We start from the raw sequence: 15,653 nt of genomic DNA, 5'->3' as shown, positions 1-15,653 counted from the left end.
AATTCCTATCTATTATCCGTTGCTTGCCTAAAACGAAATGCCGGGCAAATAACTCGACAAATGCGATCCATGGTGGAGGGTGTATATAAGATTCGACCCGGCCGTGCTTAGCACGCTTTTACTTGTTATTTTAAACATTAGAATGCTGTGAGTTTTGTTTTTATACCCTCCACCATAGGATGGGGGGTATACTAATTTCGTCATTCTGTTTGTAACTACTCGAAATCTTCGTCTGAGACCCCATAAAGTATATATATTCTTGATCGTCGCGACATTTTATGTCGATCTAGCCATGTCCGTCCGTCCGTCTGTCTGTTGAAAGCACGCTAACTTCCGAAGGAGCAAAGCTAGCCGCTTTTGCACAAATACTTCTTATTAGTGTAGGTCGGTTGGTTTTGTAAATGGGCCATATCGGTCCATGTTTCGATATCGCTGCCATATAAACTGATCTTCTTGAGCCTCTAGAGTGCGCAATACTTATCCGATTGGAATGAAATTTTGCACGTGTTTTGTTATGATAACCAACAACTGTGCCTGATATAGCTCTCATATAAACCTATCTTGAGTCTTGACTTCTTGGGCGTCTAGAGTGCGCAATTCTTTTCCTATTGGAATGAATTTTTGCACGTAGTATTTTGTTATGCTATCCAACAACTGCGTTAAGTATGGTTCACATCGGTCCATAACCTGATATAGCTGTCATATAAACCGATCTGGGATCTTGACTTCTTGAGCCTCTAGAGGTCGCAATTATTATCCGATTTGCCTGACGGGTCCTCTCATGACCATCAACATACGTGTTTATTATGGTCTGAATCGGTCTATAGCCCGATACAGCTCCCATATAAATCGATCTCTCTATTTTACTTCTTGAGCCCCCAAAGGGCGCAATTCCTATTCGAATTGGTTGACATTTTACACAGGTCTCCAACATATAATCTAATTGTGGTCCGAACCGGACCATATCTTGTCTAATAGCAGAGCAAATCTTTTCTTATATCCTGTTTTGCCTAAGAAGAGATACCAGGAAAAGAACTCGACAAATGCGATCCATGGTGGAGGGTATATAAGATTCGGCCCGGCCGAACTTAGCACGCTTTTACTTGTTTGTGTACTGCTATGTTTCGTTGTTTAACATGCAATAATGTGCTTTGCTACGGCAAACGTCATCAGTAGATTTGTGGGGACCATTCTAGTTGGCATGTTTATGACTAACTTGTCATATAGCCCACCACCATAGGATGAGGGTATTCTTATCTAGTCATTCCGTTTGCAACAACTCGAAATATTCGTCTAAGACGCCATAAAATATATACATTCTTGATCTTTTTGCCATTCTGAGTCGGTCTAGCCTAGCCGAAATCACGATATCGGTGGAACGCGTAAAGCTAGCCACTTTGCACAGATACTAAATATTGATTTAGGTCGTTGGAAATTGCAAATGTGCCATATCGGTTTGGATTTAGATATAGCACCCATAAAAACCGATCTCTCGATTTGATTTTTAAGCCCTGGAAGCCGCAATTTTTGTCCGATTTAGCTCAATTTTTGCATACGGTATTCTGTTACGACTTCCAACAACTGTGCCAAGTACGGTTTAAATCAATCTATCATCTTATATGGCTCCCGAAACCGATCTCCCAATTTGATTTCTTGAGCCCTTACAAGCCGCAATTTTTGCATGCGGTGTTCTGTTATGACCTCTGAAATCTGTGCCGAGTATGGTTCAAATCAGTCTATAACCTTATATAACTCCCATATAAACCGATCTCCCGATTTTACTTATTGAGCCGCTGGAATCCTCAATTTTCATCCGATTTGGCTTAAATTTTGCATTTGGTATTCTGTTATGACTTCCAACAACTGTGCCTAGTACAGTCCAATTCGGTCTAAACCAGATGTGGCCATCATCCGTGTTTGACAGGAGTTTGGTATGTAGAATAAAATAATATCCTTCAAGTTAATTCATGGTGGTGGGTTCCCAAGATTTGGCCCGGCCGAACTTAGCACACTTTTACTTGTTTAAGTTGATATCAGCATACTAATTACTATGAGTGTAATGATCTAGTCATTCCATTAGTAACACATTGAAGTACTGATCTAGCACCCTATACATCATATACTTTCTTGATCGTTTTACATTCTAAGTCGATCTAGCCAAGTCCATCAGTCCGTCCGTCCATCTGTGGAAATCACGATAGCTGTCGAACGAATAAAGACATTCGATTGAAATTTTGCACAGATATTTCTTATTGATGTAGGTCGTTGGGGATTACAAATGGGCATTATGGGTTCAGATATGTATATTGGTCCTTCGACTTGACTTCTTGAGTCGCTAGTAGCTGTAAATATTGTCCGATTGCTCTGAAATGCACGTAGTGCTCTATAACGAGCTCTAACGACCGCGCTAAGTACTGGCTAAATGGGTGCATAACCTGATATAGCTCCCAAATAAACCGATCCGCATATTTGACTTTTGATCGCCTAGAAGGCGCAATTATTGGCCGATTAGGCTGAAATTTTGCACGTAGTGTTTTCTTATGACTTCCAACATCTAAGCATTGTCTAAATATTTAATTTCCCTATAGCCTTCGAATGCTCCTAAAAGCGTCAGTTTGGCAGAAACGTTAAATTATGATCTTCAACTTAGTTCAGTTTGTATAAATCTATGGATGAGAGTTCCCAAGGTTAGGCCTGGCCGAACTTAGTATGTTTTTTCTTGTTTAAGCTAATATTATTTCTCATACAGCACTGTTTTGTGGCTGTCTGCAAGTGCATTGTTGGTGAACATTGAATGTTTTTTTCCTCCTGTTTGGTGAAACAATACAAAGGAGTGTCCTACAAATTCGTTATAAGAGATAAGTTAGTGTGAGAATTTCAAGTTGCGCTTTAAACAAAGTTCGCTAAAGGGAAGTATTCGTTGTAGAGAGTTTAGAACAAGTGAACATAACTAAAAAAAGTTGTGTTTAAAATTTTTATTCGCTATGGGCAAGTTTGTTAATCAGAAGTTCGTCTGTATGTATATTGGAGCTACAACTATTTTGCTATACTGATTCATAACATAATTGATTAGAGAGATAACCAGTAAGAGCGTGCTAAGTACGGCTGGGTCGAATCTTATATACCCTCCACCATGGATCGCATTTGTCGAGTTCTTTGCGCGGTATCTCTTTTTAGACAAACAAAGAATAATGAAAAAGAACTGTTTTGCTATTGGAGCTATATCAAGTTATAGTCCGATTCGGACCATTAATGAATTGAATGCTGAATATTGTAGAATATTTGTAATATTTGTATTGTGTAATATTTCAGTTCATTGGAATAAGAATTGTGCCTTGTAGGGGCTCAAAAAGCAAAATCAGGAGATCCAAATCGGGTAAGAATTGCGCCCTCTAGAGGCTCAAGAAGTCTAGATCCCAGATCGGTTTATATGGCAGTTATATCAGGTTGTGTACCAATTTGCGCCATACTTAGCACAGTTATTGGACTCCTCATGCAAAATTTCAGCCAAATCGGCTCAAGAAGTAAAGATCCAAGATCGGTTTATATGGCAGCTATATATAAATACGGTCCAATGATTCCACCAGCGTACAAACCACACCAAACAGTGCATTTTTCGGGATGCATGGGCAGTTCTTGAACGGCTTCTGGTTGCTCTTCACTCCAAATGCGGCAATTTTGCTTATTTACGTAGCCATTCAACCAGAAATGAGCCTCATCGCTGAACGGTGAATGAACACATTTCGAACCGAACACTGATTTTGGTAATAAAATTCAATGATTTGCAAGCGTTGCTCGTTAGTAAGTCTATTCATGATGAAATGTCAAAGCATACTGAGCATCTTTCTCTTTGACACCATGTCTGAAATCCCACGTGATCTGTCAAATACTAATGCATGAAAATCCTAACCTCAAAAAAATCACCCTTTATTTGTGCAAAATTTCAAGCGGCTGGCTTTACTCTTTCCAAAATTTAGCGTGCTTTCGACAGACAGACGGACGGACGGACATGGCTGGATCGACTTAAAATGATATCATGATCAAAAGTAAATATTCTTTATGGGATCTTAGACGCATATTTTGAGGTGCTATAAAGAGAATGACGAAATTAGTATACTCAAATTTTATGATGGAGGGTATAACAATATTAAAATAAACGAAATATAAAATACTATAAATACAAATGTAATTTAAGTTTGAAAATTTATATCAAACATCTTCGGTAATTTACTTTATATAAATATTTATTTATCGGGAAAGTCTTCCAAAGCTAAGGTCAGCCTACCAACATACCAGCAGACAAAACTTAACAGCGGGCTAAGTTCGGCCGGGCCGATCTTTGGCACTCATCACAGTGGATTCTGATGAAAATGTACCCTAATTAACTCATTATACCCTACACCACTACTGTGGTACAGGGTATTATAACTTAGTGAATTTGTTTGTAACACCCAAAAGGAAAAGGGATAGACCCATTGATAAGTATGCCGATCGACTCAAATTCACTTGCTGATTCAATTTAGCTATATCCATCTTTCTGTCCTTGTTAATTTGTGTACGAAGTACAGGTCGCAGTTTTCATCCGACCCGATCCGATTCTCTAGAAATATCGCAGAAAGGATTTTCTCTTGACTCTGCAGTAATACTGCAGTAAAATGGTTATTTGTTAACCGATTCTCTAGAAATATCGCAGGAAGGATTTTCTCTTGACTCTCGATATTATAGATCAATTTCATAGAAATCGGTTCAGATTTACATATAGCTGTCATATATATATTTCGCCCGATTTTAACATCTGGAATCACGTCAAGCGTATTTAATGACACATCTTGCCAACATTTTGAACAAAGCTTTCCTGGACGACAACCACAGTATCTGAGAAGTTTGCTCAAAATCGTTTTATGTTTCCATATATATGTTCGTCCGATTTTGAGAAATATTGCAATAAATCGCTCATTTGTTCATCGATTCTCTCGAAATTCGGCATGAAGGATATTCTCTTGACTCTCGATATTACTGGTGAATTTCATAGAAATCGGCCCAGATTTAGATATAGCTATCGTATATGCAAGCTCATTGTTTGACCAATCTTGCCAACATTTTGCCCAACGCTTTTCACGACGAGTACCCCATTATCTTAAAAGTTTGCTCGAAATCGTTTTAGAGTTAGATAAAGCTCCCATATATATGTTCGTCAAATTTTGGGTAGTTTGCAATAATGTTGTCATTTGTGAACCTTAGTTATTACAGTTTGAACATATTTGCTCGAAATGTGATACGGATATCTGAAGATATTCGGCGAGGTCCATCAAAATTGGTTCAGAATTAGACAAAGCTCCCACTTTTTACCTATAGGGTGGGTGTAGGGGATTATAAAGTCGGCACCGCCCGACTTTTGCCTTATTGGTTTTCTCTTTGAATTATTTTAAAGCAATCAAATTGTTCGATGCTTCTAAGGTATCAAGATGTCAAATCCGCTGTACGGTTTATATGTGGGCATTATCCAAATCTGAACTGATATGACGCATTTGCAATCCCCAACCTACATAAATTAGGAGAATCTGTGCAAAATTTCAAAAAGATATCTTCGGATATGCCTGCATAGCCTGAGAATGTCAAGACGATCAAATTTATAGGGTCGGATGTCGATATTTCGAGGTGTTTTAAATGGTCTGACTACTGAATCAGTAGCACCTAAAGGTTTGTCTCTTACAATTAACGCCAAAAAATGGCAAATACTTTCCGACATTTTGCTGGGAATTTAGGGCATATGTTTGTTTCGAATATAACTTTTACATTGTATATATGTGTGTGTGCGTGTAAGAGCTTGCGATCATTGTGTATTGCATGATTTTTCTTCATATACATAACTAACATTTGCTTAGAAATTGTAGCTAATTGTTTCAACTATAACTCCTCTCCATGTAAAAATAAAAATGAGAAATTATTTATCATTAATATGTAATAACTGTCATATGCTTTTTCATTCCTTTCAAAACCCATCAACATGAAATGCAGCAGCGTGGACGCGATGCCGGTCGACTACAGGCTCTTTGACCCGCCACCAAAACAACGTAAGCAACAACAAGAGCATGCAAGCAATGGGAAAGCACCATCCCCCAAACATCATCAGCGACAATCTTCAGACGGGTGCACCAAAAATCCAACCAACGATACAAATTTGCCCGGCAGTGTATCCGGCAAAATACGACCAAAAATTACCGATAATAATTCCGTCGGCGGGAACACCCTCGACAGCGAGTTCCAATGCCCGTCTAACAGCATGCTCTCCCCGCATATTGTCCAGTCGGGCTCCTACGTTGAAATTCTAAAGCAGGCCACAAATCACGCTCCTTCACAACTCTTGCCGTCGCATGATCGAATACTGACCAACACCAAAGACTCCATAAACTCCGCAGCCTCTTTGGCTTGCCACAATAAGAGCTACGGCGATTTTCTTACCATAACGCCACGACGAAAGGGCAAACTGCTCTCCACAAGCGCCGACCACAAAAAGGTCACAGGGGAAGAGCATGACAACTATCGTCATCATCTTCCGCATAGCATAGAACCATTACACCTGTTGGGCATACCAAATGACAATATGTCAACCTTTTTCGATTATCGAGCCATGGAGACCCTAAGCAACGCCGATACTCTAGCCATAGGTTCTACCATGGCCGGACATCTTTACCCATCCAAAGGCAGCAAGCAATCCGTTCAGAGTACCGCCACAACAGATCGCCATATAGCAGATGAATTCCATCACATTATCAGCGAAAAAAACCTGAGTCCACCATCAGCATTTTGTGACAACATATCACCACTAAACAAAGCTTAAATCAACGAAAATCACGCAGCCAACACCTACAGATCGACAGACCACAGCGAAAGCTCCACACATATCCTTCTTCTGGAGTGCATTTACACAAATCTTGAGACTACCAAACGGTGCATATCTTTAAGAAATGTCTGAATGGGGGGGACTGATGAAAATGGCCAGCGCCATTCCCCAACAATTTTAAACGCAAATTTGAAACAAAACAAACTGAACTAGCCATACAACAGGGCCAACTGAGAAAAAGCCCACTGCATTTACCGCGTAGCGCAGACTTTACGTTCTAGCGCGTACTCGTGACATTATACAACATACTTATACATAAACAGTTTATCATTCGCAGAAACCCTAGGCACAAATATAGTATAAGTCTACTCACATAGCCATACTCAAAAACGAATCTTATACTAACAAAAGTCACAGACATTGTTGTATTAATACTATACTTAACATTTAAGTTGGAAATCAAAACAAACAAATGTCGTCGCTGGTATGCTATTTTTGTCCACCCGCACATTCCATTGTTTTAAGTTTAGTGAATAACTATGATATCACTCAGAGCAAGTTGTTACTAAAAGCAGCTGAAATGTTTGCCATAACAACAAATCTTTAAACATTTTGTGGTTTTTTCATTAATTAATCCCCTAAAACTTTGCATATTACATCTTGCCTCGTAATATTTTAATGTGTTTGGCGATATCAGATAACAGCAAACAAAATATCTACTCAAATGATATTAATGTTTCTGGTGACTTTCAAAAGTTAAAACGTTTTTTTAAGAGCTATAGGAAAGTTTTTCAAAAAAAAAAAAAAAAAAAAAAAAAAAAAAACATAAAATTCAGCAAAACAAAGTTGGATACCATCTCACGGTAGCGCTCACCATTCACAGACACTTTACGATTCGCATCATCTTTGAAGAGGTATGGTTCAATGATGCCACCAGCCCTTGCAGTGCTTCCGGTTGATCTTCACTCCAAAATCGACAATTCTGAAAATTCCTTTGAGCCAAAAATGAGTTTCGTCCTTGAACACAAGAAGCGCGTGATGAACATTCTTAACAAAGAACGCATTTTGATAATAAAATTCAATAATTTGCAAACATGTTCTATTGTAAGACGATTCATGGTTACATTATAGACCAAACCGAAGATGTTGTACAGTGAAAAAAAAACACGAAACGTGCGTGAACTGTTTAAACCAGTGTTGCCAAAAAGATAATAGCTAAAAATTACCCTTTAGGTGGACAAGCAGATGTAATAGGTTAGGTTAGGTATGAGTGACAGTCCTTTTACAGACTAACTTAGACAATTTTAAGTCCATTGTGATACCACAGTAGCAACAGATCAAGTCTACCAACTCGGCTACCGGGGCGCCCCGGATGTAATAACTCCCCAGCAAAAAAATTTAATAAAATTGGAAGCACCAACATTTTTGTGTGCATACTGTAAGCACTACCATGCAGCGCATTTGCTTCAGCGCTACTTTTGCTAACGCGTTCAAGAAATGATATACCTGAAACCAGCGCATTTTCGGTGCACTAGTGTAAGCGGAAGCTTCCTCCTCCACATTAAAAGTTACACTCGTGTAGGGAAGCATTGTTTTTGTGTTTTTTTGGCACGTTTTCTAACGAATATGGGGTTAATTAGAAAAGATTTTAAAACGATTTAAGTTCTTGAAAGTTAATATATATTATAATTTAAAAAATAGACCTTTCTAATGATTTGGCGTTTTGGGAGTTGATACCTCACTGATACTGCCAGATCCATTTTCAGTGATCTTCTTTTGATTCTTCCAAAGGCTGCAGTTACTGCTTTCGGTGACCGACTCATGATATCGATATCGTCGGCATAGGCGAGTAGCATATGTTCTCTTGTGAGTAGTGTGCCATATCTATTCGCATCTGCATCTCGTATAATCTTCTCCAGCTGGATATTTTATAGATCACATAATAAGCAGTCTCCTTGTCTCAAACCTCGTTTGGTATTGAATGGTTCGGAAAGATTCTTTCCTATTCTTACTAAGGAACGTGTATCAGTCTTATTAATTTTGCTGTGATACCAAACTCAGGCATGACTTGAAATACCTTTGAACGTTTAGGGGTATGTAAAGCGGCTTTGTAGCCAACAAAGAGATGGTAGGTGTTGATTTGTCCTTCTCGGGTTTTTTTCCGGGATTTGGCGCAGTGTGAATATCTGGTCCAGGGTGGATTTACCAGGTCTAAGGCCGCATTGATAGGGCCCAGTTATCTCATTGACTCTAGGTTTTAATCTTTCACACAGTCCTCTCAAGAGTATCTTGTATGCGATAGGGAGGAGACTTATTCCTCTGTAGTTGCCAGTATGTGGCTTGTCCGCTTTCTTGTATACGGGACACAGTATGCTGATGTTCCCATCGTCGTGTACGCGTTCTTCTAACCAAATTGCGCTGATGAGCTCATGCTCATGCGCCTTATTAGCGTTTCGCCTCCGGTCTTAAACAGTTCAGCCGGTAATCCATCGGCTCCTGCCGCCTTATTGTTTTTCAGCCTGGTGACTGCTACGTGGAACTCGTTTTGACTAGGTGGTACACATTCTATACCATCATCAGGGATTGGTTCAGCGTAGAGTTTCCAAAGGCGTTCGTCAATAGGCGTAGAGTTTCTAAAAATTAAACAAACCTTTGAATATGAAAAAAGTGTTAAGACACCGCTGTGGTGACAAGAAGCAAGTCGACGAAAGATATTAATGAAGAAACTTGCAATGTTAAATAACAAGAGATGCTCACAATTCGACTGCTGGTATGTAAGTGGCTTCTATTATTTTTGTTTTCCCAATTCATTTGCTATGTATGCTCTAATAGTCATAGCAGCATTTGCTTGATATTGTAGGAATTTCGGTTCAGCAGTAATAAACGTATTTCAGCAGATTATGTTTGCTAAAGCAACACTTGTATGTTTGCTAAGACAGCTGCTATGTTCATGTCAAACTTTTTGTTACTCGAACTAACACATTTCGTTGAGTGTAATTTATTGTTACCTCGCAATGAGACAAATGACAAGGACAAAAATGCATAAGAGTGACTCCCATTTCATGTCCTGAGAATAAGTAGCTAATAAATTTAATTACATTTGTTACATCGACAAAATAAAAACACACAAACAATACACAAATCATACGATAAATGTTATGACAATGTTCTCGACTGATCTATTTTTGGCACCGATAGAACATGTTTAATTTGGTGCAATAAAGTATTTAATCCAATATATGTACATACAATCAAACAAACCACAAAATCATACCATAATTAGAAAAAAATATAAATTTGTGCAGTGACTTGCTTGGAACTGGCACGTAATTCTGAGTTGAATGGACCCCTATATACCCATGTCGAATATGCTTCAAATTCGACCACATTGGATATAGTTGCAGTTTAGACCGATCTCTTTATTTAAGCACTTAGGACCATTAAAAGCTCATTTTGTACTTGACTTCGCTAAAACTTCGAAAATTTGGTTATAGTAGACGATGAACCAGGTCCAAATCGTGCCATATATGAATATGGTCAGAAAACATTTTTGGAGAATTCGAGTCTCTGACAAGATAATTCACGCCTGTTACGGAGAAATCATACAACAATGCGAAAAACTATGCACCTGGAAATAGCTACGGGCTACAAAATCAATTGCGCTGAAGAAATTCCATTTTATTGATATCCGGCTTATATTTTTATATATTCTATTTCTTTTTTTTTATTCTTTTATTTTTAAATAAAATATGATAAAAAAATCATACCCATTGAGTGCTGTCCGATTCAAATTTAAGCTCAATGATAAGGGGCCTCCTTTTTATAGCCGAGTCCGAACGGCGTGACGCAGAACGACATCTCATTGGGGAGAAGTTTTTAAAGGGCAAAGTACCTCACAAATATTACCAGCATTAGGAGGCGATAACCACCGCTGAAATTTTTTTTTCTGTTCTGATGTTCTCGCAAGGATTCGTACCCAGGCGATTAGATTCGAAAATTTCATTTGACAAAAATTGCATATTGATTGGAATGTACATAACATTCCAAATGAAGTTGGAATGCAATGTTTTTATGAGTGACGATTCTTCTTAATTTCGGAGTTCCGTTATCTGTTGTTACCATTTTGTCGTGTCAAAAAACATACACGATTTAGTTTGCCTTGCTTTGAGTAGAAAGAAAGGCGTTTTTTGTAAAACAATTCTTAAAAATTGCATTTTCATACGAAACTTTCTTTACAGGTCTTTAAATAAGGCCTTTTTTCATTGCCTAATTAAATGCGTGTCTATGACCTATGATTTTGCTGAAATTTTTAGCAGTCAGTTGTTCTAAATCATTCTAGATCGAATAATTTTTGGGTATATAAAACCCGATCTTCCAAATAATTTCTTGCCTCCTAAAACGGCCAAATTTTCACAATGATGATTAAAGTCCCTAATATTTTATTGAAAAATAAATAATAGTTTTTGCTGTTTTTACATTTAGCAAAATAATTTGCCGAAAATTTATTCGTCCAGCCGAACGTAGAATAGCGCCCCAATCTTTTGCGCTTCTTCTCCATTTTCGAGATGTGGCTCCTCACTTGGTAGCTCCATCGGAGTTTTGGCCTTCCCCTTTTGCGTTTTCTTTTATGGTTGCCTTCAAAAGTCTTCTCTGTTAGAGCTTCTTCATCCATTCTGACAACATGAACTAGCCAACGCAAGCATTTATTTTGATGCGTTTAACTATACTAGCGTCCTCATACAGTTCTTGGTTCAAACGACGCCTATATTCTCCATTAACGTAAACTGGCCCATCTATGTTACGAAGGAGTTTTGTCTAAAATACTCCAAGTACTGCTCATCTGCTTTCGCACGTACCCATGCTTCGGAGCCACATAACACCACGGGTAGTATCAGTGTCTTGTAAAGTTTAATTTTCGTCTGTCGAGAGGTGGCTTTGCTCCTCATTTGCTTGCTCAAATGCTTATAGAAATAATAATGTATTCAATAAAGTATTCCATTAAATGAATTCTACAATGCTTCCTCCAAACATGTAAAAAGAATGTATTCATTTCCAAGGACATCTTCCGTGTAGAGAATAACGTATGCTGTAATAAATAAGCTATAGAGGCTATCGATTAACTTCTCATATACCATTACCTACCTCTTCCCATCGGGTAATGCTAGGTATGCGATGGAAATTTCCCGAAATTAATGGAGAGAGAAAAAGAGGGATTACAAATATAGCAAAAAATTGGACGATAACTAAATACAAGCATTTATCCGCCATATCAAGTCACTGCACAGTGTTATATGTTATAGTATCTCAAAATGGTTATTTTTATTTACTAGCTTAATGTCATTGGTAATAGATCATTCATATAATTAAATATTTATTAAATTAATATAGCAATTAGTTTTAAGAAGATGTTGTAATTCGAATAAAATTTATAAGAAACTTGTGTCAATAACTGAACCTTAGTGTATTCCAAGAGTACATTTAAGACTCACTATATCAATTCTCCTCAAAGTGTCAATTTTGTAAGCCAATTTGAATAAAACATCCGATCACCCTCTCCACTACGATAAAAACCCCATATCATAGATTTGTTATTTTATTGACCCAATTCACTGATTGGTAAATATTATATATCACAAAAATATGGAACATAGTTGTGAAGTTAATTACCCTACATTTAAGAATAGTGGTAAATAATTTATAAAGGCTACAATACTTCAATCCGAAAAAACTTAGAATTGTATGTAGGAAATCATGATTTAAAAAAATAGATTAAATTGTATTTAACCATTCTTGTATTTGTATGTGCAAATTAAAAAAAAAAAACAATAACTAATAAATAAACAACAAAATATACTGAACATAACTATGAATGGCTACTCCTATGCACACTTTGGCTTGTTGTTTTATAGGTAAGTAGCGAAAAATAAGTAAAAGCGTGCCAAGTTCGGCCTGGCCGAATATTATATACCCTCCACCATGGATCGCATTTGTCAAGTTCTTTTCCGGGTATTTCTTTATAGGCAAACAAAGGACAATGAATAAGAATTGCCATGCTATTGGTGCTATATCAGTTTATGGACCGATTCGGCCCGTACTTGGTTTTGATGTTGGAGACCGCAGTAGATATCATTTCAGCCAAATTGGGTAAGAATTGCGGCATCTAGTGGCTCAAGAAGTGTAAACGAGAAATCGGGTTATATGAAAGCTTTATCAGGTTATAACCCGATTCAGGCCATATTCGTTGGTTAAAGGAGAAGTTACTGCGTCTTCTAGAAGCTCAAGAAGTCTAGTCTGGAGATTGGTTTATATGGCAGCTATATCAGGTTATGAACCAACACTTGTTGGAAGTTAAAACGAAACAATTGGAAGAGAATTGCGCCCCCTAAAGACTTAAGATGTATAATCGAGAGATAAGTTTATATGGGAACCAATTAAGACCATATCAAGCATACTTGATAGAAGTCAATATAGAGCAATTTATGCAAAATGTAAGCCATATCGGATAAGAATTGCGCCCTCTAGAGACTCAAGAAGATTTCTATCATGTTATATAGTTCGATAAATGGTACTCTTTGTACTTTTTTAGTAGAAATGTGGACAAATTCACACCTTTATGGCTTCTTCGAATCCTGCAACCTTCGTGCAAAATTTCAAAAGTCTAGTGGTTTAACGTTGTCTACTGTTCCACTTCGAAGATACATCTATACTAAATATAAAAGATATCCGATTATGTCCAAATTGTAATATTTTTCTCCCCTTGGACTAACGACCCTTTCCCATACATTTGAAGTCGATAGCTCAATTAAAACTATATTTGTCGCACCCTCAGACAAGTGTTCAGCAACAACTGCTGAACATTGAGCGTTGATCCCCGAAAGCAATTAGTTTGCAGCAGCCCGATACCAGCCTTCATTGTCACAAACTGGCAATTCCACAAGGACATCGGAGTATATAGACGACAGCCCATTGACTATCCCACTCCAATTGTTCTTAGGTATGCCAACAACTACCATCACCAAGCTGTCCTTAGCAACATTAGCAACGGTTCTTGGACCCATATACCATTGTTCGCCTTAGATCTTTTGAGCATGGGATGCCCTCCAGATGACCCCATGTTTTATTTATAGCATAATAAAAACAGCAGATCATAATACAAAACCACAATGGAGTTGTGCGAAAATGGAAGGTTTTTAATATTGGGTTGCCCAAAAAGTAATTGCGGATTTTTTAAAAGAAAGTAAATGCATTTTTAATAAAACTTAGAATGAACTTTAATCAAATATACTTTTTTTACACTTTTTTTCTAAAGCAAGCTAAAAGTAACAGCTGATAACTGACAGAAGAAAGAATGCAATTACAGTGTCACAAGCTGTGAAAAATTTGTCAACGCCGACTATATGAAAAATCCGCAATTACTTTTTGGGCAACCCAATATATACCCGAGGTGGTGCGTATTCAAAGTTCGGCTCGGCCGAACTTAATGCCTTTTTACTTGTTTTTATGTGTAGTACTGCTTTAGGTACTATTACGATCTTTCTTTGCGGATTGAGCCAGAGGCTGCAATTTTGGGATACAGGTACACTTTAAGCGAATAAATTGGGTAGTCACCCAAAGTTTTTTTTTCAATTTCGTACATTTAGGTCTAAATTGTCCAAAATGATACTTTCTTTACGGACTGAGTTAGAGCACTCAAAAGAGGGTTACATTACACCTTCGAAGTATATCTCGCGACTAGAGAGTTTTTTGAAATCGTACATAAAGGTACTAAATCGTACAAAATGGCACTTTCTTTAGGAATTCATGCAAAACTCTTAAAAATAGGATACAGTACATAAGCATGACTATGAATTAATTTATAAATAATGGAAAACTAGTTGAACCCCGAATAACATGTTCTGTATATCAAGAACGAAAGTTATGTTCAGGATAAAAAAAAAGCTTTACGTTGTCACAAATTCTTGCAAGTATTTAGCGTTCTGCGTTGTTGTCGTAAAAAAATCTGAAATTGTTTTGCCAAGAAGCTTACTTGTCGAAAAAAAATCGTTTATGGTTAATGAATTATTTTTTTGGGGGAACCAAATAATGGTACAGGTACTATGGCACTATGTTTGTTTTTCGCAACATTTTTTTGAGATTACTTTTTTCGATAAAAGATTTTGAAGCAGAAAAACTTGCCAATTCATCCCTCATTACTACTTAAAAGTATTATGTTTTCATTGAGATTTTTGTAGTGTTTCAAAAAAATAACCGTGAAAAATATGTGATTTCAACTGTGAACAAGTAAAAGCTCGACAAATGCGATCCACCATGGATCGCATTTGTCGAGTTCTTTTCCCGGCATCTCCTCTTAGTCAAAACAGGATATAAGAAAAGATTTGCTCTGCTATTAGAGCGATATCAAGATATGGTCCGGTTTGGACCACAATTAAATTATATGTTGGAGACCTGTGTAAAATGTCAGCCAATTCGAATAAGAATTGCACCCTTTGGGGGCTCAAGAAGTAAAATAGAGAGATCGATTTATATGGGAGCTGTATCGGGCTATAGACGGATTCAGACCATTATAAATGATGGTCATGGGGGAATCCGTCGTACAAAATTTCAGGCAAATCGGATAATAATTGCGACCTCTACAGGCTCAAGAAATCAAGATCCCAGAGCGGTTTATATGACAGCTATATCAGGTTATGAACCGATTTAAACCTTATTTGACACAGTAGTTGAAAGTAAGAATAAAATACGTCAAGCAAAATTTCAGCCAAATCGGATAGGAATAGCGCCCTCTAGAAGATCAAGTAGTCAAGTCCCC

General features: G+C 37.5%; 1 protein-coding gene across 1 annotated transcript in view; it reads left to right on the top strand.

Moving 5' to 3' along the window:
• Positions 1–12,676, top strand: part of LOC106093635 (cell adhesion molecule Dscam2) — a 367,625-nt gene extending 354,949 nt beyond the window's left edge. The window contains 1 exon segment of the mRNA XM_059365962.1: positions 6,019–12,676. Within this exon segment, the coding sequence (XP_059221945.1) occupies positions 6,019–6,841 (823 nt within the window). The 3' untranslated portion in view covers positions 6,842–12,676.
• Positions 12,677–15,653: the final 2,977 nt, after the last annotated feature.

The sequence above is a fragment of the Stomoxys calcitrans genome, chromosome 3 (assembly GCF_963082655.1).
Source record: "Stomoxys calcitrans chromosome 3, idStoCalc2.1, whole genome shotgun sequence".
NCBI classification, from domain to species: Eukaryota; Metazoa; Arthropoda; class Insecta; order Diptera; family Muscidae; genus Stomoxys; species Stomoxys calcitrans.
The sequence above is the reverse complement of the archived record's forward strand: the minus strand, read 5'-3'. Positions and strand labels throughout refer to the sequence as shown.